The sequence below is a fragment of the Pezoporus occidentalis genome, unplaced genomic scaffold (assembly GCF_034315485.1).
Source record: "Pezoporus occidentalis ecotype Australia unplaced genomic scaffold, CSIRO_AGI_Poc_V1 ctg18, whole genome shotgun sequence".
NCBI classification, from domain to species: domain Eukaryota; kingdom Metazoa; phylum Chordata; class Aves; order Psittaciformes; family Psittacidae; genus Pezoporus; species Pezoporus occidentalis.
Genome location: NW_026913640.1, coordinates 11,013,075 through 11,033,984, shown reverse-complemented (window position 1 = coordinate 11,033,984; position 20,910 = coordinate 11,013,075). Strand labels below are relative to the sequence as shown.

The window sequence follows — 20,910 nt, the reverse complement described above, 5'->3', positions numbered from 1 at the left end:
CCCTCGCCGCCCCGCCGCGCCAGGCGGGCCGGAATCCCCCACATAGACTGGGGGCGCAGCAACTCCTCTCCCCGCGGGGCCGGTGCCGCGCGGAACCCCTAGCTAGCATTGGCTACAGTGGCTGCTTGTCCTCCTGACGCCTGCAGGTGATTGGCTACTGCCTGTCAGGGGCCGCCTCTCCGCTCAATGAGCTTCCGGCGGCGGGGATGTCGCCGGGTTACGGTAGAGCCAGATGGGGTGGTTCTGGTGGTGCCGCCACGCCTGCAGTGTTTGTGGGGGGTACCTGGTGGCGGTGGAAAGGGTTAGCTCTGTCTGTGGAGGGCTGTAAGGGAGCGGGGAGCTACGCGTCCCGGTGCTCCCCTTCTGGTGTGCCTATAGGCCCGAGTTTGGCCAGTGGGCTTTTCTACAGCCGCGCAGGAGCGAGCAGAACTCCGGAGCCGGTGTGGCCTGCTGGCCTGTGGTGGCTGAGCTAACGCATAGCAGTATGCATTGTTTCCCAAACTGCGTGGTTTGACTGTACGATGGGGCTTGTGATTAAAAGTGTGAAATAACGTTTGTGGTGATGCTGTAATAAAAATAATAATAATTAAAAAAAAAATCATTATCTTCGTGAAAGTGCTGCCTGTGTAAGCCACCGTGTCATTAATGTAACTAATACACATGCCAAGCAGTTTTGTGGAGCCTTCGGGTCTTGGGCTCTTCCTTTTTGTCTCAGACATACGGGAAGTGTCTGACAAATACTCTGTATTGCATCCTGTTGCCCTGGTGACGTACCCTTTGTGCAGGCTTAAGGCAGTGCCTGCAGGTAGATAGTTCAAATTCGAATACTTCTTCCCCCTGAAGTTTGCTACCTCTATTGTGTCTAACCTCATACACGTATGTATTATTTTGCATATTTATTAAATACTTGCTCAGTCCTTTTAAAGCACTATTTAGACTGAAGCATTTTCACTGGACAGATAGGTTGATTAATACAGCTTCTGGTGACCAAAATTGTGATGATAAAACCACAAATCTGCTTTAAAATGGTATTTTCCAGTTTGAGCCAACAATTCTTGTAGTGAACTTCCTGAAAACATTTATAGCTGCTAAATGTGGAAAGGCTATGAATTTATTACTTACAGGGAGTGACTGTTTTGTTACTACTCTTGCCTATTCTGCACTGAATATCATAAAAATTTCGAAAGGAAAAATGTAAGAAGTAGGGTAGCAAGACTGTGCCGCATTGCTGGCAATATATTATACAGGCATATTCTTTACTAAGTCACATGTATGAACAAGGCTTCAATTTACCTTACTACCAGTATTGTGACAGTGCTCAGAAATAAGATGCAAGTGTGCCACAAAGGTTTTGCAGGCTAGTTCAAACTAGGTTCAGGTGCAAGTAGGTAGAAAAATGATGGAGAGTGAAAGTCATCAACACTCTGAACCTTTTCCAGTCTGCAAAATTAACTAGTGCTAATTATACTCATTGAATATCCTTCCTTTATTGTGAAGTACAAAACCACACAATATGATTGGTGTTCATTAGGATAATTTGAACTAGGAAGCATATGATGTGAAGCATCTTGGTATATACCAGCTTCCTCCAACAAAACTCCTTGGAACTCCTTCATTTATGTGAACTGTCTTGAATTTATGTGTAATCAATGTGTATTTTATTCAGTAAATACAGACTCTGCTTCCTTGCTTTTGATGACAAAAAAGCCCCACTATATGGTGTGCTTCAGGTACAAAATCTGCAAGTCCGTGGTGAATTACCTGGATCTGTATAACATACATATGCAATTTTCTTCTGATTTTGCACAGGGTTACATAGCCACAGCTCTCAAATTTGGTCCATGAATCCCTTCATTGTTCAGTATAAGATTTTAACATTGTGAACACTGTTGGAACGCTTTGTACATGTCTCCAAATGGCTTTTGCTAGCTGTGAGACTGTTCTGGGTTCAGTCTTGGAGTGTTGGAAGGTTAATTTTTATTGCCATAACTCTGTTGTATCTATATAGAGGTTTGAAGGTCACAGAATTTTAACTTCTGGAAGAACACAAGACAACACAGGGCTGCGTTAGTTTGTATTAATGCCATTTCTGCACCCTTTACACACAAATTTTAGACTAACTAACTCATATATCCTTTTATTTAAAGCCACTTCTAGGTAGTAGTTCAGTAATAAATAAATACGTAATCATTTGCAAGCCTTAAACTGTTACTAAAACCCTCTGTATATCAATCTGAGCTAGAGGATTCAATTAAAAAAATACCAATTTGAATGAGTACTTTATAATAATAAACTTACAACTTTTCAGCAGACTAAATAAAATTGAATATGGGAGCGGCAAATTGATATACAAAGGCTATACAAATACAGGGTCCAGGGATAACAGAAAAAAAACCTCCCTCTGCAATGTTCATGCATGCTAACTGCATTCTTGGTTATAATCTAACATTCAAAATGTTCTCCACTTGTAAAAAGAAATAAAAACCAAGTAGTTAACCCCACTGGAAGCATAGTAGGTTCACTGTATTTTGAAACTGACAAAAAAAAAAAAGAAATAAAAGTCAAACCTGAGAAGGAATCAGTTGCTTCAGTGCTTTTATTTCACAAAAGAATGAACATCTCGGCAAACATGTAGCATTGTACTTTCCACATATCAGCAGAGCCCGGGCAGCAGCAACATGTTACTGATCTCTACACTTTATTGGTTGTTAAAAGGGAAAAAATGTAAATTGAGCATAATGTTCTGCTATAGTCAAATACATCCCCAGTTTCAGCCTGTTTTAATTAAAATAGATCATATGCTGCCTCCTGTTGGTCACCTACAGACAGAAACATCTAAAATTAGACTCCACATTATGAACTTGCATACAGCACATTCTATAGCCTCTATCTTTCCTACTATCTACTACTAATCAGAGGAGATATACAGCTTTCTTCATGGAGTAATACCAGAAATAAACCTGACCCAGTAAATCTACTCCATTTTGTGAATATAATGAATTTTTAACTGCAGTAAACTGATTTACTACTACAGATGTATTTAGAATATAGAAAATAAATACATTAATAAATAATAGAGTATCAGGTCTGTGCAAACATAATCAGTATAAACACCTGAATAATTGATATTTATTGTAACAACTAAACCAGTGTGATAACATTACCAAAGTGCCATAATTTCATAGCATTCTTTAAAAATTAAGATTATCCAATATAATCATTACTGGATATTAAAATACCACATACAGTATATATTATCTTCATGTATATTATACTGGTCATGCTTATAATGTGTCCTGTGACATAGAATACTATTAGAAATGTTTTGGTTACATCATTTAAGTGCAAATAGTGGATTATAACTTTGCATGCAATTTGTATGTTTTAAACATCTAACTATATTTCAGTGAGAATATAGGTAATCATTAACCTAGTCCTGGACTATTTTTAGAGGAAGATACCTTTTCATAAAATAATGTGAGCTCTGAAAAGTCAAAAAAGATGTAGAAAAACTTGCTTTGCACTAATTTTGTGACATTTTTGAAACTGCATAACACCTGTGTAGACTGGAAAATCTATCTGATCCAGACTTATAGCAGTTACCTATTGCAAGTAATCCATATTCTTCTGAGTAGTGTAGTTGACTTTGCTGAGATTTCTCACATCATTAGCAATTAATCACAGAATTTGGAACATAGGCCCTTAATTCTATCACAAAGCCTTGTTTTTAAACATGACTTTCTAACACAGCTTCTTCTGCATTCTGTACTGCTATGAGATTTAACTCTATGTAGAATTGTGGCAAAATGACCTTTTTTTCCTCTGGGAGAGTTGTAATACAGGCTTACCTACGTAACTGAAGAAAATTAGTACTATTTCACAGTAACTTTTCTGTAAGCAACTGTATAAAGTGACTGACACTACAGCGTTATTTCCTGATTACTAAGTAAGAGAGGTCAACTCCATTTGAAATCCATGAACAATTTGTCAAACTGGGAACTGACTTTAGTTCCTGTGCAAATATAGCATAGGATATTAAAGAAGCATGCCTATTTTCCAAAGTAAGCTTCATTTATTTTTCACTATATATACAAATAATGAGTAATTTACCACATACGTCATAAATCTGTCTGATGTCATGTGCCAGAGGCTTCTATACATAGCAACTGTAGCTGGAAGACTGCCAGAAAAAAAAAATAGCTCTAAGGAAAAACTTACTGGAAAGAGCATCACCTGAATTTCTGACTGATTTGTTGTTTATGTGGCCCAGCAATTTGGTCATGATAATGGCAATTAAAAAAACGTCAATTCTCTTGCCTCTCCAACTTGCATAGCTATTTATACCCCTGTGCTATGGGCACAACATGTTACTATTGCATAAATTGTATACTCCTACTACTCAGGTCTAAAAACAACACAAAAACACAAGCAAAGAATTCGGCCTTGTACTGCAATGAAGTGACATGTTGCAATAATTAATAGTTAATGAAGTTTCTGCTGCTTTGAGTAGCTTTATTAATGCTGAAACCATTTTCCTGTAGGTCTGTTTTTCTCCTACTGTTTCAGCATATTCTCCATCTCTCCTATACTATTCAATACATTTTCTTTGTAGTAACAAAAAGTAGTTGTGCTCCAATATAAAAAAAAAATAAAAATTGCATTTCAGTATGGTGATTGTAAAGGTTACTTGGCTAACTGTAGTTATGATTTGGAAATTCACTATGAAAAGAGGAAAATAAATGTGGAAGTTGCCTGAAATACTGTAACAACAAGCTATTCTTTTCTATAGAACTGACACATATCTTAATACAAATAAATTATTGAGTGGGAGGACTCTATTAATATGTTCTCCAAATGTGCATCCTTTTCATTTTCATCCTTACAAAAATATTTACAGTGAACGTTTTCTAAATTTATCTGATAATAAATTATAATCTATCACAGAACTGGAACTTTCCGTTGTTTACCTTTTAAAACAGAGGTATATTGCTAGGCAGTATAGAGCTTTAAGCATTAATATTGAGCTTGAGTTTTGCAAAAAGTACATGAAGCAGTGATGTGATGATGAATTTACCATGGTCATCTCAAACCGCATGAAAGATGTTTTAGATGCCTCACTAGATTTTGTTAATTTTTAAACTGCTTGGAAAAGATATGCTTAGATATTTAGAACTACTCTGTTGGAATAAGATTACCTTACTGCTTAAACAGTACTTATATGAAATATAATGGCTCCCAATATCTTATTCAAATAGCTGGTAAGAAAGAAAATTCTCAGGCTGTGGAGATTACAGATGAATTGAAGAAACCTAGCTAATTTCAGTGTCCTCCTGTCAGACAGAGGTCCCACTCTGTATGCAAATTTACTTCACACTGTATGCCTACACTAATATTAATCCTAAAAGTCCATTACTATTTTAACACTATAATAGATGAGTACTGAAGGTTTATCAAGCAATATATTGTGTAGTGTTTACCAACTATTATTTTAACACTTAAATTTGCCATGGAGTACAAGATAAAATATTTTGATTCAACCACTATAGAAGTTAAAAATGAATTTAAAAAAAAAAAAAAAAAAAAAGAACTATTTCACCTCAGAAATACTATTTACTTTGTCTTTAAATATGGGGATTTTTCTTTGGTAACTTTGTATTTGACGTATCACAAGATACAAACTTTTCCCATAGGTAACCAAAGCAACCAACTGAAGTTTAGATACAGCTTGCTGCTGTAAGCAGCATAGTGGCTGCTTAGTAGCTAGCACTGGGGACTTCAGAGATGGAAGACTGCTGTTAGAAAATATCCTGAAGTGTTTTTTCTTTACTTAACAGCATGACTGAAGCAAAGATACCACATGAATCATCCATCCTGTAGAAATCTTGCTCACTGTGCAGTATGTTATCAAAGTTTATCTCGCCACACTTGATGAGATGAAAACAGAAACTACAGCTACTACTAAGGCACAAGGATGGAGAAAAAGTGGTAAAACCGAAGAGCTGAAGTAAAATGACAGGAATTATCAGTCTCTTCAAGTTAGATACCTGGGTTTAATGCTGTGAAGGTCACTTTGGCTCTTGACCTTGCTAAGGCCATTCTAATAAGATAAAGCTGACAATGACTTCCTGAATATGAATATATTCATGAATATAAAACCTCTAACTAAAACACCACTAATGTAAATTTCTTTTATACTTCAGTTACATAGGGAAAACAGTATCACAGTCAGTTTTCTCACTCAGCAATTTGTCTACTGGGACAACTGTGAATATTACAGAAATAATGGTACATATTACAGAATGAATTCCTCATGACTATGCTTTTTTGAAAAGTAATATAATTTTGCAAATTATTCAGATAATTACAGGGAAGACTTGCATATAAAATTAATACTTTCTATATATTGACTAGCATGAATGACAATGGACTCTTCCAAAAGCAATTCTACAGCATACACTTTAAACTGAAGATTGAAATAAAATAGTACATATTTTTCCATCTGTAAATTAATACCTAAAAATCTGTTCTAAAACTTGTCCATTTAAATAGATTCTTTTGACTCAGGAGTTTCAAAATTCTCCAGAGCAAATTGTTAATACTGATGACCAGGGGTCCCTGTATTTATTAAACTGAATGACCTGACAGTAAAACTCAGTTAAGGCTCTTGGCATTGGTGAAACTTCTTCCCACTCAGACCTACTACTATGGTAGACTTGAACTTCATCTGTGATTTCTTCTGGAGCATAATCACCACCTAATATGTAAATTTTGTCTTCTGTCCCAACTGCTCCTGCATTAAAGCCAGCACATTCAAAAGATCCTTCCCCTTTCCAAACACAGGTTTCTGGGCAAAAGCTGTAGACCTTGTAGGTGGAGAGATCACATATGTACAATGTACAGTTTACTGGAACGGCTTTGATTAGAGTTGCATGGAAAAACTGCCCAAATTCTGCTACAAGCTCAGACCACTGATCAGTCATAGCATTATACTTAAAGAAACAGTCAAGAGATGGATTGAAGGCATCAGTAATCTCTACTTCTGAGCCAAGGACGTAAATGACATTCTGACATGCGCTTGCTTCTGGATAGTAGATACCTCTTGGTAACTGGCTTACAGATTTCCAGTCTTTGGAAAGAGGGTTATATGATTCTACATCCAAAAGGCTTCGGGTTTCTTGAGCTCCCCTGGTCTTTCCACCTATTACAAACAGCTGATTTAAGGTTACAACAGATGTGTGCATTGTCCTTGGTTTTTTCATAGCTGACACTATGGAGAACTCATTACTGACTGGGCAGTAGCACCAGGTTTGGTCAGTGGCATCATGAAATGGTTCAGCAATATGAAGCCTGACAGTCCTATAACAATTCCCTTTGCATCCTCCAGTTATAAATATTTTTTCTCCGTAACTAGATAAGCTTGACCCTGGAAGGTCAATCATGTGAGTATGCGGTAGTTCTTTCCACTTATCTGTTTTGATGTTGTAGCAGAATGTATGTCTGTTTTCTCCATCTTCATCAGTTTTATGAACAAATATGTATTTTTCTGTTGTTGAAGGACGTGCATCTGGAAACAGTCCGCTAAAGTTTTGCACACTTTTAACTGCATCACTGATTATTACTGAGCAATTAGCACTCTTAAGTAAGTGTTCTTCAGAGTGTAGAAAGTCCTGCAAAGTCTTTTCAGGTAACTGGTGCAGTCTCACTTTTTTAATCAGATTAGGCAGATATTTCTGTCGTGTTTCAATGTTGTGTTTGGTCCACTGAAGGACAGCTTTCAATACTGATTCTTCCTCTGGGACATTTAGTTCATCAGCCTCGAGACATTTTTGTAGAATCTCAAAATTCATCTCCAAAAAATCACTTGATCTAAGCAGCAAGGAAAAGTGGTGCTGTACAAAATCTAGTGCATGATCAAATAAGCGGACGGAACCATAACTTTCTGATAGAGAAAGCAACTGTAAGCAATTCACAAGATCAGTACTTTTTATTAGAAAGTCACTGCAAGCTTTGGAAAGGAGTGAAACCTGAAGAAATGATGATAGTTGGAAGAGCATTTCCACATTATCATTTGTTATCTCTGTTTTTCCTGTGTAAGCATAATCAAGAAAGGCTTTCACTGCCTTGGGTGATAGATTACTAATAGTAACATTGCCATCATCTCGTTCTTTCATATTAACTTCAAACATGGCTCTGTGGATAAAATAAAGAAGATATAAACACAAATTAAAGATCAAGCAAACAGCAGAGAACATTGGTGTGAGAGGAAGGAGACAATCGGGGTGTATAAGGCAGGCTGTATAGGTCTAAAATGTGACAGTTCTAAGTGAGCGCAATGCATGATTTGCTTGATATGGTTGAAGAAAAAAGGAGTGGTAATAAGAACATATTCAAAGTGATTGCTCAGAAAATGACAGGAGCACCTGTGGTTTGTATGGGTTTTCACAGTGTGGTGAAGTCTGCAGCTCTCTATGAGAGAAAAAGTGAAATTGTTTGGGCAGCATCAGTTTCAACAGCTTGAGAAAGAAAGGCTGATTTAAAAAATATATAGTAGAAAAGCCCCATGATTTAGGTCATGCACTGTAGATGAATACACGAAATTAAGCGAAAAAAGGCCTTCCAGATGCAGGCTGAGCAAATGGATGGATAGATGATGGGTGCATTCCTAAGTAATGAAAGTAGGTGAGGGTGAAACAGGAGGAAAAAATGTAAGGAGACTTAATTTTTGCTTTAGAGTTGACAGATAGATGTATGGATAAAGGGAGATGTCAAGAAAAAAATGCGGTTTTGACACAGGATTTCATGACACAGTGAAGCTTGTGCAGAAAGTAGATTATGACTGAATACAAGGTCGATGGTTGAAACAGTGGAACAAGCTATTGATCAGTAGATTTGTGCAAATTTTATTACAACTTTGATCATTACTAAATATAATAATAATAAATATTAGATAAATACTAATAATATTTATTTCACACAATCTAACATGACAAAATAATTAGTTTTTCAAGCCAGGAAGTGCTGGCAACAGAATCATGTTGCAACATCACTTGCCCTACCCTCTCAGAATCTAAGCATCACACTGGGATAGCAACAGCTTCTGAGTTTGACAAAGAATGAAAGTGGAGAAAGATTTAGATAAATCACCAAATACTAAGTGTATAATCTGGATTATTAATATATCATAGTTCCTATTAAAAAAGAAGTATTACAGTTCAGGTATACAATTAGTATTTGCATAGTATGTGATTTTTAAAATCCCATACTTTTATCAAGCTAAAGAGAAAAAAAAAAAATCACTTTGTATAGCATACTTTTTGGGAAGTGAACATTAGGTAAAGCATGAACTTGTCTGACCTCCTGAACAAGAACACAGAATTGCAATAAGATACTTTTGTCCCAAAGATCTTTGTGTGTACTAAATGAAAATCATTATTATATTTTCCTTATTAACCCAAGAGCTGTGATACACATCTCTAATTACAGCGTAAAATAGCAACTGAACAATTCTAGTAGAAGGAGAGCAATGTGGGCAGAGGCTTTGATTCCAAAAGCTAACAAGGAGGGAGCAAAATGTTGCTGAATCTTGGGTTTACACAATGAAAGCAAAACTAGGAGAAGTTCAAAGATCAAGGAAAACAAAGGCGTTTCATTTAAAAATGTATCTAGTGGACTTAGGTACTTTTTATTCCCTGAAGGTAATAGAGGGGCCTTGTATTCTAGGAGAATTCATGAATTTCTACCTTTCTACTGGAAAATTTCTTCCTTTACACCAGAGCATTTCTGTGCTGTCAAGCTGTAAACACTTGAAATGCTAGAAGTTGTGTGTCAGAGAAAAAAACAAATCTGCTGCTACAGTGGAGAAATAGCTTATTTCATTGGCATTTCTTCTTTTCTCAGAAGCCCTAAGAACACGTCTAGCCTGTATACTCTGCCGTATGTGACAGACTCCCACAGACTGTGGGATGCTCCAGGACATTTGAAAATAGCATTTGTCACCTGCGTATGGGCAACTTGAATCAACGTCATTAACTTATTTCTAGGAGCCCATTTTTTTTTATTGTTAGAGCATCTTAGCTTTGTGTTTTAGTAAACAGTGTATTTAGAAACAAACTTTCAGGGTGAAATCACAAGTTTGAGTCTTACTAAGGCTCTTCATAAATTGGTATATATGTGAATGGTCTGTCTGCCCCTTAAAAATGAATAACTTTAAGCACCAGAAGGAAGATCACAGATCCATTTCATGCTGAAAGGCTGGTATCTATAGTTTAGAAAAAATGTATGTTTAAATACCTCTTTTCAAACTATGAACAAAATACTGTGCTGACTACCCATCTTAGGCAAACAAAACCCAGCACCTTTCCAAACCACGTACCATTTATCCAAAATTGCTCAATGCAAGATGTACTTGTAATTAACCTGTTATGTTTCACAATACAAAAGTGTCAAAGTACATAGACTGTCACATACAAAGTCAAGCAATACCCTTGCAGACCTTTAAGGCAACAGGTACGTCTTAAAGGTACACAACTTATGTCAATTCTACCTAACAGCATAAACCATGAACTCATGGTTTAACATTTGTATTTCACAGTCTGAAGTACGTATGAATCTCAGATTCATAGAGTCCTTGTGTCACTTTGGAAATAAAACCAGACATATTTGGGGTATGGTTAGGCATCTAACACTTTTTTGTTGGTTTGGTTTTTTTTTCCCTATCCTTAAAATGTTTGAATGCTTTCCTCAAAACTCTGCAGACATATATATTCAGCTGATGATTTCTTTTTTATTTTTTGTAATTATATTCCTTCCTTCCCTTCCAGAGAATTAACAATCCATTTCCTGAAAACTCATGCCAAAATTAGGTTTACCTGAAAAAATCACTGCACGCTGCCAGTACACAACGATGACAAGGAATTATTTCATCTTTCACAAGAATTTTAAAGTCAAAAAATATATTTTGTTCTCTGAACTTTTGTAGTACTTTTAGAATTTGTTGTCCATGACCTTCAGCCACTAAGGAACTGATTTTATTTTCAGGAACAGAAATTCCATTGCAAATAGGTCTGCTAATGTAATCCCGTTGATTGGCCATGGTTTCTTCAATCTGTTCCTGAAACTGAAATGGAAAGATAAGTAGTTGATTTTACAGTCTATTTAAAAAAAAAAAATTAAAAATCAATATACCATAAACCAAACAAATTCCCAGCATTGAATTTGGCTTGTAAGTCCTATGCACAGTTATAAATTTGGGTTATAAGTTACTTTTACACTTAATTTAGTTAGATTTCATAATACTACTTCTACTTTGCAAAATATATACACATAGCATACTTTGAAAAGTAAAATAGCTGACATACATCAAAGAACAATTCTACAAATAGTACCCACCTGTAGGAATTTTTTCAATAAAGTCCACAGGAAGCACACCCAGGAATGTGTTAAAAGTTTTTAACGGTTATTGAAGAGAAAGACTAGTCCTAGGCTTACTCTCAAAAACCCCCAAACTCCTACAGTTTCATGAAAAATGAAGATGGAAATGAAATATTTGTTACATATTTTTAGATTCCAGAAGGTTCATCTGTATACTACAAACCCCCATGCTCAAAGCAGACCAATGGTCTTTCTACAGCTTACAGTGGAAAGGAGATACAGGCTACTATACTGCATTCTAAGTAAATTCCCATTAGGTACTCCAGACCAAAATAACAGAATACAAACACTGACAGCATGGCCTAATCATTGCTAGGGCTGACAAAACAGGCTCACTTAAAGATGCTTTGGTGACAGAGGAACTCTGAGTGTCCAGTCAATTGGTACTGAATTTATGTTTTACCTCTAGTCCTGCTAGGAAGCTGTAGGTTTGCCTATAGCTTATGCTGCACACAGTGAACTTCATTTACAGTGGCATAAACTAACTGGCTTCAGAACCATTTAAGACATTGCAACATCCCTTTCAGCAGACAAGTTTTTCTGGTGAAAATCCCTATCCTGAAGTGCATTGTTTGTATGGTAAGTTGGCCTTCTCTTATTTTTTTACAATAAAAAGATTTTACTCCACTCTGCAAACATAAAAAAAAAAAAAAAATAAAATAAACTTCAAATGTGAGCATATTTTTTTTTACACCTATTTAAATAAGTTTTTATACTCCTACAGATGCATTAACTGCCCTTACTGCAAATTTCAAGCTTGCCTATTTTAAAACTTAAGGAAACACCCAAAGCTTTTTCTATTGAAGGATTTTGCTTTCACAATTCCACTTAAAATTAGCAACAGATAATGGCCCACCTGAATTGACAAAGAAGGGGATAAAAATTTCCAAGGAAACCCAGAAACCAGAAAAATACTGGGTTTGGTTTTTAATTTCATGGAAAGGTTTATCTGTTAACATGATTCATTCAGAGGAAACTAAGCCATCAGGCAGTCTTCTTCACGGGAGGTACTTTCATAAGCAGACTGATCTATACTTTATCTAGTCAGGTTACTCCAATCACAAATAGACCTCCAGGTCTCCTGGAATAGAAGAGATCCATTGATCTTGCTGCCAGCACTGGCACCCTTGGAGCACGCATCTTCTCTTTCCCATGGCCCGACAATCTCACGTATTCACTCTTTCCATTCTAAGCCTGAGGAACTAGGAAATACAGAAGAACAAGACCACCATTTATTCTGATAATGTATGGCCTCATAAACCCAACTCCATAAATCATAAAGATCCATAAATCATAAAGTGTGTCAGAATTCTATAGAATACCCTTTTCTTATGAACTTAAAAGCCTGTTCCTCAAAAGGATTAATCTTCAAAAGCAGAGTTGTTTCAGTACAGTAAGTTTCCTGTATTTGAATGAACTTTAAAAAAAAGTGATTGAATTTCACAGTTTATTTGGCATCATGTAAAGTAACACTTCTAAAAGAAATTTAAACCTTTCACAAAATTCTGCAATTGATAATAGATAGTAGGTGGTTTTCTCCTTTTAAATGTAATTGCTTTAGCAAGCTTCAAGCTACAACTTGTTTTTTATTAGTAAAATTACCAATTTCAACTAATATTCTTCTTTGAACAATAAACACAGAAAAATGTCAAGTCCATCTCTGCTATTTTAGTCAAAGACATCATATAATCACTTTTATAAAAGCAATCTATGTTTCAGCGAGTTTTCTTGTATTACCACTATTTCCACAGAAAGACTATCCAGTACATTGGTGCCAAGACTGCAAAACTTTTAATTACACAATCAATTTATTAATGCTTACATAGATCTTTCTTCTGTCAAAACTGCATTTGACTTAATTTCCCTTTGTATATTTAGTCTGTATATTTTGTCACTTTTCTAATTATCAAGAGTGTTGATATCTTCAACTTTTATTAAAATGAACTGTCAAACTTTCTAAGATCCATTTATAAGACTGAATTTTTGTTTTCCTGATTATTTCTTGCAGTTTTCTCCCACTCATATGATTTCATTTTTCTTTCACAGATATCAGATTTGTTGTACAGCATTACAGTTGAGATCTCATGACTGTCTCACTACTCCAGTCTGCAGCTCATCCAATGCATTTAGTCCTAATCTGTAATAGCGGTGTCTTCTTATTTTTTGTTAAAAGCAAATTTCAGCAGTGTACCTCTAATTGTCCATCATTAAGGAAGATACTAATGAATACTGTGCTATGGCTTAGCCTAATTTACCCTCCACTCCATTAAAAAATAAATTTAAAAGAATTCAGTTCTCATCTCCCTTCTAGCCAACCCCTGTTTTCTCTGATATTTTTGGTACTAAGTTACCACTTTACTGGATCTGTTGATAATTTTGGAGCCTGCCAAAACATCTTAACAATTCAGTGAAAACTTGGTATGCTAAACAAGGCCAACAATCATTTATAATTATTTCATGCTAATTGTTTTTTTTTTCTTCTATAAAGCCATATGAATTAATCAATAGTTATATTTATAAATATTTGATCGAGTTGCTGACAAAAGGGTAGAAAACACAGTGGGTGCAGATGTATGTTGAGTAGGTCTGGATTTCAGGAAGGCTGGGGAATGACCCTGTTTGTATTTGCTTCACTTACTCCCATAGGATTCCACTTACAGTCTGTCTCTTATGTGGATTACCAAGAACCAAACTCCAGTGGATAGCTCACTGGAGTTGGGATTTCCTACTTTTGTTTCATAACATATGGCTGTGTGCCATACAGCATCTCATCATGTCAGGCAAAAGCTGTATTCCTAAGACCTTGTCCATCATCTGACCCACTTGGTGCCTGTCACACAACCAGCCTTCAAGCATCTGTAACATGACGCATCAGACCCTGTGTACTAGTGTATGTGACTGGGTATTTCCTGTGTGAGATCAGATGTGTTCTCTGATATGACCAAATTCAGGCAACCCTATCACTTGACAAAACTCTGCTCACATACTGAACGTTTATACATCTTATAGTGCTAAACCCCTGGTTAACTATTAGACTGGTTTAAAAAAAAACCCACACCAACACAAATCTCTAAACCCTCCCCCTTCCCCACCCCCTTAAAGTTAATGCATTTCCCCTATTTTTCTGCTTGAAAGTCATATCAAACAAGTGGCCCGCTGGCCATTATAGCTACAAGGTACACCGCACATAATACATGCTTGGGGAGATATGTATACCTCTCATAGCTATCTGTGCAGATCTCCATTTGAAGGACAAGGCATTTTGCACACTTGACAGTTAAGTGACAAGAAATGGCCAGCCTATGTAGGGCCATAAAGAAGCTAGCACTTGAAGAGAAGGCGCTTGGGGATGGTAAGCTAACTGTGGTCGTAACAGGGGATGAACAAGGGACCACCTGGGACATCTGAGAAGAAGAACATTCTTCTGGTCTACCACAAAGTCCATTAACAAGGACCCAGACCTCATTAGTTCTGCTGCTCACAAGACTCTTCTAACATTGTCCTTTTCCCTAGGTGATAAGGGATGGAGCAGCCTAGAACATAATGAGCTCATTGACCTAGATGCCAGGTAACCACACTGAAAAGTCTGGTAAGCACATAGTTGATAAATGAGACAAACACATTCCTTCTAGTAGTAACTGAGCTATTATTAAAAAGCTCCAAGAAAACGTTTATCTGACCTTAATACTTAGATACCAAACAGCTGCCAAAACCATTCACTGTATTTCTAGAGGAATTTTACTTCACCAATGCTAATACTCCCTTTCCAAAGACAGTTACAAGACATAATGTATTTATAAAGATTTTCTTTTGGCACCATCAACAGTTGGCACTATAAACAATCCTTCTTAGATGTACTTACAGTTTTGTGTGTGGATGAAGTTGAAATGTGTACTTTATTTGTTTATAGTTATCCTTATCCTTCAGAAAGTCCAGCAGCCCTTTTGAGTATCAAATTCATATTTGCTGAATCTTAGATACTACACTAAAAGACTGTAAACACAGCATACTGTTAAACATACAGGAATCCAAAAACATCCAGGACAGCCATTTTCAGAATATCTCAACAGGCACACACAAAAATCATAACCACTGCAATATGATTCCTAGAAATGGTGTTCACATCCATTCTACCAGATTTGAGACAACAAAGCAAACAGAAATGTGGAGGGAACTTTGAGCACAAACTTCTGTTGGTGCAGGGTCTATGGTAATTCTCACCAGAGCATCAATCAAAACATACCCGTATAAAGTACATATATTCCTAAACACTTTTGCTGAAAAGACTTTGCTAAACCAATAGTCAAAACAGCCCTAGTGCTACAACTGACAGATAAAATGGTTACGGAAGTTTAAATACGCTAATGAAGTTGAAAATGGTATTAGATGTGCAATTAAATCGAAGTGAATAACAGAGCAAAATTACTCAACAAGGAAGGGCAAGAGCCTGTGTAATAATGGAGCATGAACGTCCAGATGAGGACACAGGGTACAGAATGACACTGGAGAAGACTTACACCAAACTGTTTTGATCATTTTGTGATAGCAATAAAAAGATATATATACAAACATTTGTGACTTTGTAATAGCCACAGGGATGTAGTCTTGTGAAAGTACTGAGCGTGCCTTAGTATCGTGTGTAGGGAAGTTAGGATTTTGTCAGCAAAAGCATGATAGGGCCAAGCCTGCCTGCCAATAAACATGACCAAACCCTTTTAATGGGATTGAAGCCTGGGAGCGTTCCCAACACAACAGACACCAATCTCATATGAGGCATGTATGCATTCAAACAGCACAAGTAACATTCTGTGTGTACATGTTCTCTCCTCTATCAACACAGCTGGCAAAAACAGTCTAAACTCAACCTTTATTTGTACAGTACTTTACAATTGTAAGGCAATTACCTTTGTAACTTAATGTTCTCCCAACTTGAATAGTATAACTTACTAAGCAGCAGGATTTAAAAAAAAATAAATAGATCCTAAATGCTGGCATTTTACAGCATACTTTATGTGCCTAGGAAGAAAGAATTAAGAAGAAGGGAAGAAAGTCCAATGAAGATACAGAAATTGAATAGATTTCTTTAGAGAAGGTTTTAAGTTTTGTTTGTTTGTTTTTTTTTTCCCCCAAAAAAATGTAACTGTAGTTAATGCAAGTTTTGAAAAGGTCAAGATCAGCATTTAAAAAGTCTAATATTAAAACCAATTATTATAAAGTCTACTATATAGCCATCAAGATGATTTGCTATTTCCACTCTACCTATTCAAACGGGGGAGAAATTAGTAATTTATTAATAATTTTAAAGACACCACTCTCCACTACACATCTAATTTAAAAGCACCTAATTTAATACTCAGCAATATGAATATGAGTGGAACAGATATATAAAGGGTTTGGTGACAGTTTTAATTTGGTGACACTTTAAATTGCCAACTAAAAAGACAAGAGTGGATTGAAATATAATTAAAATATAAATACTGTCTTACGATTGAAAACAGACAGCAACAGAATTCCAGGTTCCTGTCTGTAAATTTCAATGCAACTGAATCCCACAGCTTTTTCATAAATAACTGAACTTCAAAGAAAATGAATATCCAGTCAATCATTTTTAGACAACCAGAAAAGATGCAATTGACATTTTGAGACATTTAATCCACAGAAGTGGCATTTATCAATAATACATGTGAGACAGTATTCTAAGAAGGAAAGGTGACACAGAGACTTTAAAGCTTTGAGTTCTTTAGAAGCAATTGAAAAAAAAACAACCCAAAACCAACCAAACAGCATGGAAAAAAACCCAGCATGGTACCAGTAGGAAGCAGTGAAACTGCTCCAATTCCTGGAAGCATCCCAAAAGTGAAAGATTTCCTCTTTGGAAACAGTGATCTTTAACTGCATATCTTCTCACAAACACATGAATCCATTAAGATAAAGAAAATAATCATTTAGGAGAACTCAAACTGACTGGAATTTATCCTAAAGCTGTATTTCTTGAATTCATCAACTTCCTTTGGAAATAATTTTCTTAGCTAAAAAAGTTCAAGAACTGTAATTTTAATTTTCAGGGGAAAAAGAATTAAACCACCATGCTGTACTTCTAATTCTGACAAAAATAATAATTGCACATTTGGGAAGAGTAAATTACTGCTTTTTACTGAGTTCTGTAGTCCGTCATTTCTGTATGTGATTAACTTGTGTTTTTTTTCAAAGCACACACACAATATTGAGCATACTTATAATTTAGCATAGGTTATTATCATAGCATGTTTTACTTGTAATAAAAATGATTTTATCTTGAATATATTCATAATTACGTATTGCACAGTACATCTTGAATCTCAGTTTGCACTCACACATGATGTACATTAAAAAATCTGCTAGTGAAAAAACTGCTACATGCTTACAGTCTCTCTAAGTAGAAAGAACGGACAAGTCAAATCTATTAATAAAACCTGAGGGTTTTTCTAAAACTAGGTAAGATCCACATTGTATTAGTGTTATCACATATCAGTAACTAAATATGTACATGGCCACAGTTTCCTCTTCAAAGTGTGCAGGATACAATGCTTGAAACTTAAGCCTCAGCTACAGTTTGATAGCAGTGAATAACATTTTCCTGGGGGTTCGCTGGTTGGGTTGAGATTTTGTGTTGATTGTGCCAAATCCTCTCCTTCTGCCAGTCTACTTAGTCTCTGTCTTTGGGTTATGCATAAGAGAGTAGGTACACATCCCTTGCTTGACCAAGTCATAAAGCAAAATGGGAGCCATATTTAAAAATAAGTGAATTACACTTCTGATTCCTTGCTGCAACATTTATTTTTTTCCCCCAAATGTTGCTTTTGTGTTCAAAATACTTTGCAAACACCAACTTATGCTCAGTAAGACTTATTTTAGTCTCAAAGACAGCAGTTCTGGCTTATGTGGAAATAGTGCTTTTTCACATTTAGGAGCTGGGAATGCTAAAAAAAAAAACAAACAACAAACAAAACCCCCCAAAACCCCAAACAACAAAAACTACAAAACAAAAAAATAAAAATTCTAAGAAATACCTGAAAATGTAATTTCTGGTATTTCTGAGTTATCCATATGCAGTCAATGTAGAATATTTAAAAAATTAAGTATTTCTAAACACAAACAACAAAAAGAAGGGTCATAAATTTTAAAACAGGCCCTAAATTTTTAGCTTCAAAACCAAAGGATAAACAAAATCACTGTCTTTTTGATGACTTACACATGGCCTGCAAGAGCACGGCAAAACCCAGTTCTGACAACCACTACAGCCCTTAGCAAAATCAAAAGCACAGGATACAGGCGGCTTTTGTTTGGACACACACTTTAGAAGCCAGAACCACGCTGGGGCGATGCAGTGTATCTGCTGTGTGAACAACTGGCTCCTTTAGACAACACCCAGCAGTACGAGCAGGAGGACACGGGCCGCCCCGGCCCGGTTATGCAGGAGCATGGATGGACGCCCAGCAAAGATGAGGCCAGCGGCACCGGGGAGGGGGGCATCGTCAGCCGTTAACCAGTAACGGTGCTATAAAGAAACCCCGACGGACGCTATCACCGAAGGCATAAACACGGCCCTGACTCGCACAAAGCCGGGGCAGCCAGGAGCGACAAGGCAATCACACTCCGCAATAAGGCCCCGGCCGTCAGCAGCAGCCACTTGGACAGCGCCCGCCACCATCAACTCCACCCCTCGCCCCGCCCCCAGAGGGAGGCCGGGGGCCTCAGCCCCGCTACTGCGCATGCCCAGCAGCCCGCGCTTGCGCCCTGCGGCGGCTCCATTTATTCTAAGGACGGACTAATCCTGGGGGGCAGAGTAGGACGAGGCAACGGGCTGCCCTCCTCCCGCAGGGCCCGGGCCCGGGACGTGGAGGTGCCCAGCGCTGCCGCCTCCCCGCAACCGAGCTAGTACCCCTTAGCACTCCCTCCGAGCAGCGCGCACCCACCTGCAGCCAACACCAGCAGCTCACCGACCGCTCTGGCCCACCCTCCGCAGCAGCAGCGCCAGCAGATTGGCTGCTTCCGGTGTCATTTTCCCGCTTCTTGAGCTCGGAATGGTTCCCTCGGCCGTCAATCCGAGTGAAAGCCCGCCCACCCTCCGGAGCGGGTTCCTCTCTGACGACTGCGCGGGTGCAGCTCAGCCGCAGGCTCCGCCTTTCTCCTGATACGCCGGTACCTGGCGCATTCCCCGTCGCTAACGGGGCGCATGGGTACCGCGTTGGCAGCCGTCCCGCGGCACCGAGTCCCGCCCCCCACTGATTCCTGCGCGCACGGTTTGGGCCGGGGGGTCACGGCGGCCCTAAAGCGGTGAAGGGAAGCGGGAGGGCAGCGCTGCTGTCTGACGGCGTTGGGGAGCGTGGCCCGCCCGGCCCTGTCGATTTGCGGTGTCCATGGGCAGCGTGCGTTGGGCCTTCCCCTGCGCCGCCTGGCGCCCCTGCCGCCAGGAGTGGCTGCTGGCGGCGCGGCTGGTGCAGCCCGAGGAGAAGGACCGCATCGGCCAGTTTGTCTTTGCCCGCGATGCCAAAGCCGCCTTGGTACATGCTGGAGGGGGGACACGGCGCGGGGCGGGTTCTCCTCCTCAGGGCTGGCGGCGTTCGTCCATGGGCGGGATGCAAAGCGTCCGGGGCCCTCCGCTTTGTTCTGTCCCGCTGCTGCGAGCGCTGTTCGCGGGGGTGTAGCGGCGGCTGCCCGGGACCACTCCGCTGGGAGCCGTCTCTGGGAGCCGTGGCCCGGGCCTCTTTCTCCTGGGGACGCGGTTGTCTCAGTGAATTCAGTACTTCTCTAAGGAAAATACACCCTGCAAGGCCATTTCAGGGCTGAAACTGCTTTACAGAGAATTAATTGTCAGTTCTGCTTACACTTTCACTTAGGAGGAAAAGGGGACGTTTGCAGTCTGCTAGTTAACTCTGAAAGACTTTACAAGGTTTATGTCATGATACTAAGTTAGGAGACAAAACCGGTGTAGTAGGAGACATACATGAAGACAGTAGTGTAATGTTTAAGAAAGTAAAGCTGTTTTACATAATTCAGGTTTTAAATCTCACATAGCAGTGTGGCAGTAATACAGACTAATGCTGCTTATCTGTACGAAATTCCGTGTCACTTTCAGCTGTTGAGCATTTCATTTAGTGCCAAAATGACTTCACGAATGTACTGAAAGCTGTTGAGACAGTTTTACTGTTCAGTGTGGTATAAAAAGTATTCATCTGTGCAATAAAGTATCCTAAATAAGCTTGAGAAGGAACTATTTTACGTCTTCTAGGCTGGGATAGCTTTTTCGTGGGTTGTCTCTGTCCTAATAGTGATAACAGATGTATTCTGTACTTAGTCTTGTGAACTCTTTTTGTTAAATTTACTTGGTGTGCAGGCTTTTATAAAAGAAATCTAAATGGTTGGGCAAAAATATACTCTTAATTTCTGTCAGGAATAATAAAGCTACTTATAAAGTGTTTTTTTCTAGCAACCACAGAT

The 20,910-nt window shown here is 38.1% G+C and overlaps 2 protein-coding genes across 8 annotated transcripts in view; one reads left to right on the top strand and one right to left on the bottom strand.

Annotated features, from left to right (window-relative positions):
* Positions 1 to 2,578: 2,578 nt before the first annotated feature.
* Positions 2,579 to 19,524, bottom strand: KBTBD3 (kelch repeat and BTB domain containing 3). Of its 5 annotated transcripts, XM_062615322.1 has the most exons (4): positions 19,386 to 19,524; positions 12,501 to 12,632; positions 10,869 to 11,116; positions 2,579 to 8,190 (listed from the first exon to the last, which is right to left on the bottom strand). In XM_062615322.1, the coding sequence occupies exons 2-4, from the start codon at positions 12,582 to 12,584 to the stop codon at positions 6,570 to 6,572; spliced, it is 1,953 nt and encodes a 650-aa protein (XP_062471306.1). In that variant the 5' UTR covers positions 12,585 to 12,632; positions 19,386 to 19,524; the 3' UTR covers positions 2,579 to 6,569. The 5 variants fall into 5 exon arrangements, with proteins under 5 accessions (XP_062471306.1, XP_062471309.1, XP_062471308.1 ...); XM_062615325.1 differs by lacking the exon at positions 12,501 to 12,632 and having other exon boundaries at positions 19,386 to 19,502; XM_062615324.1 differs by lacking the exon at positions 12,501 to 12,632 and having other exon boundaries at positions 10,869 to 11,110; positions 19,386 to 19,466.
* AASDHPPT (aminoadipate-semialdehyde dehydrogenase-phosphopantetheinyl transferase) overlaps positions 19,480 to 20,910 on the top strand; it is a 28,540-nt gene continuing 27,109 nt past the window's right edge. Inside the window, exon 1 of one of the 3 annotated variants that reach the window (XM_062615328.1) lies at positions 19,480 to 19,611. Coding sequence is in view for 2 of the 3 variants with exons in the window: in XM_062615327.1 (XP_062471311.1) it covers positions 19,830 to 19,973 (144 nt within the window). In the remaining variant the exon portion in view is untranslated. Of the gene's footprint in view, positions 19,612 to 19,753; positions 19,974 to 20,910 lie in introns of those variants that run through there. The other 2 variants (XM_062615327.1, XM_062615326.1) reach the window with 2 other exon arrangements.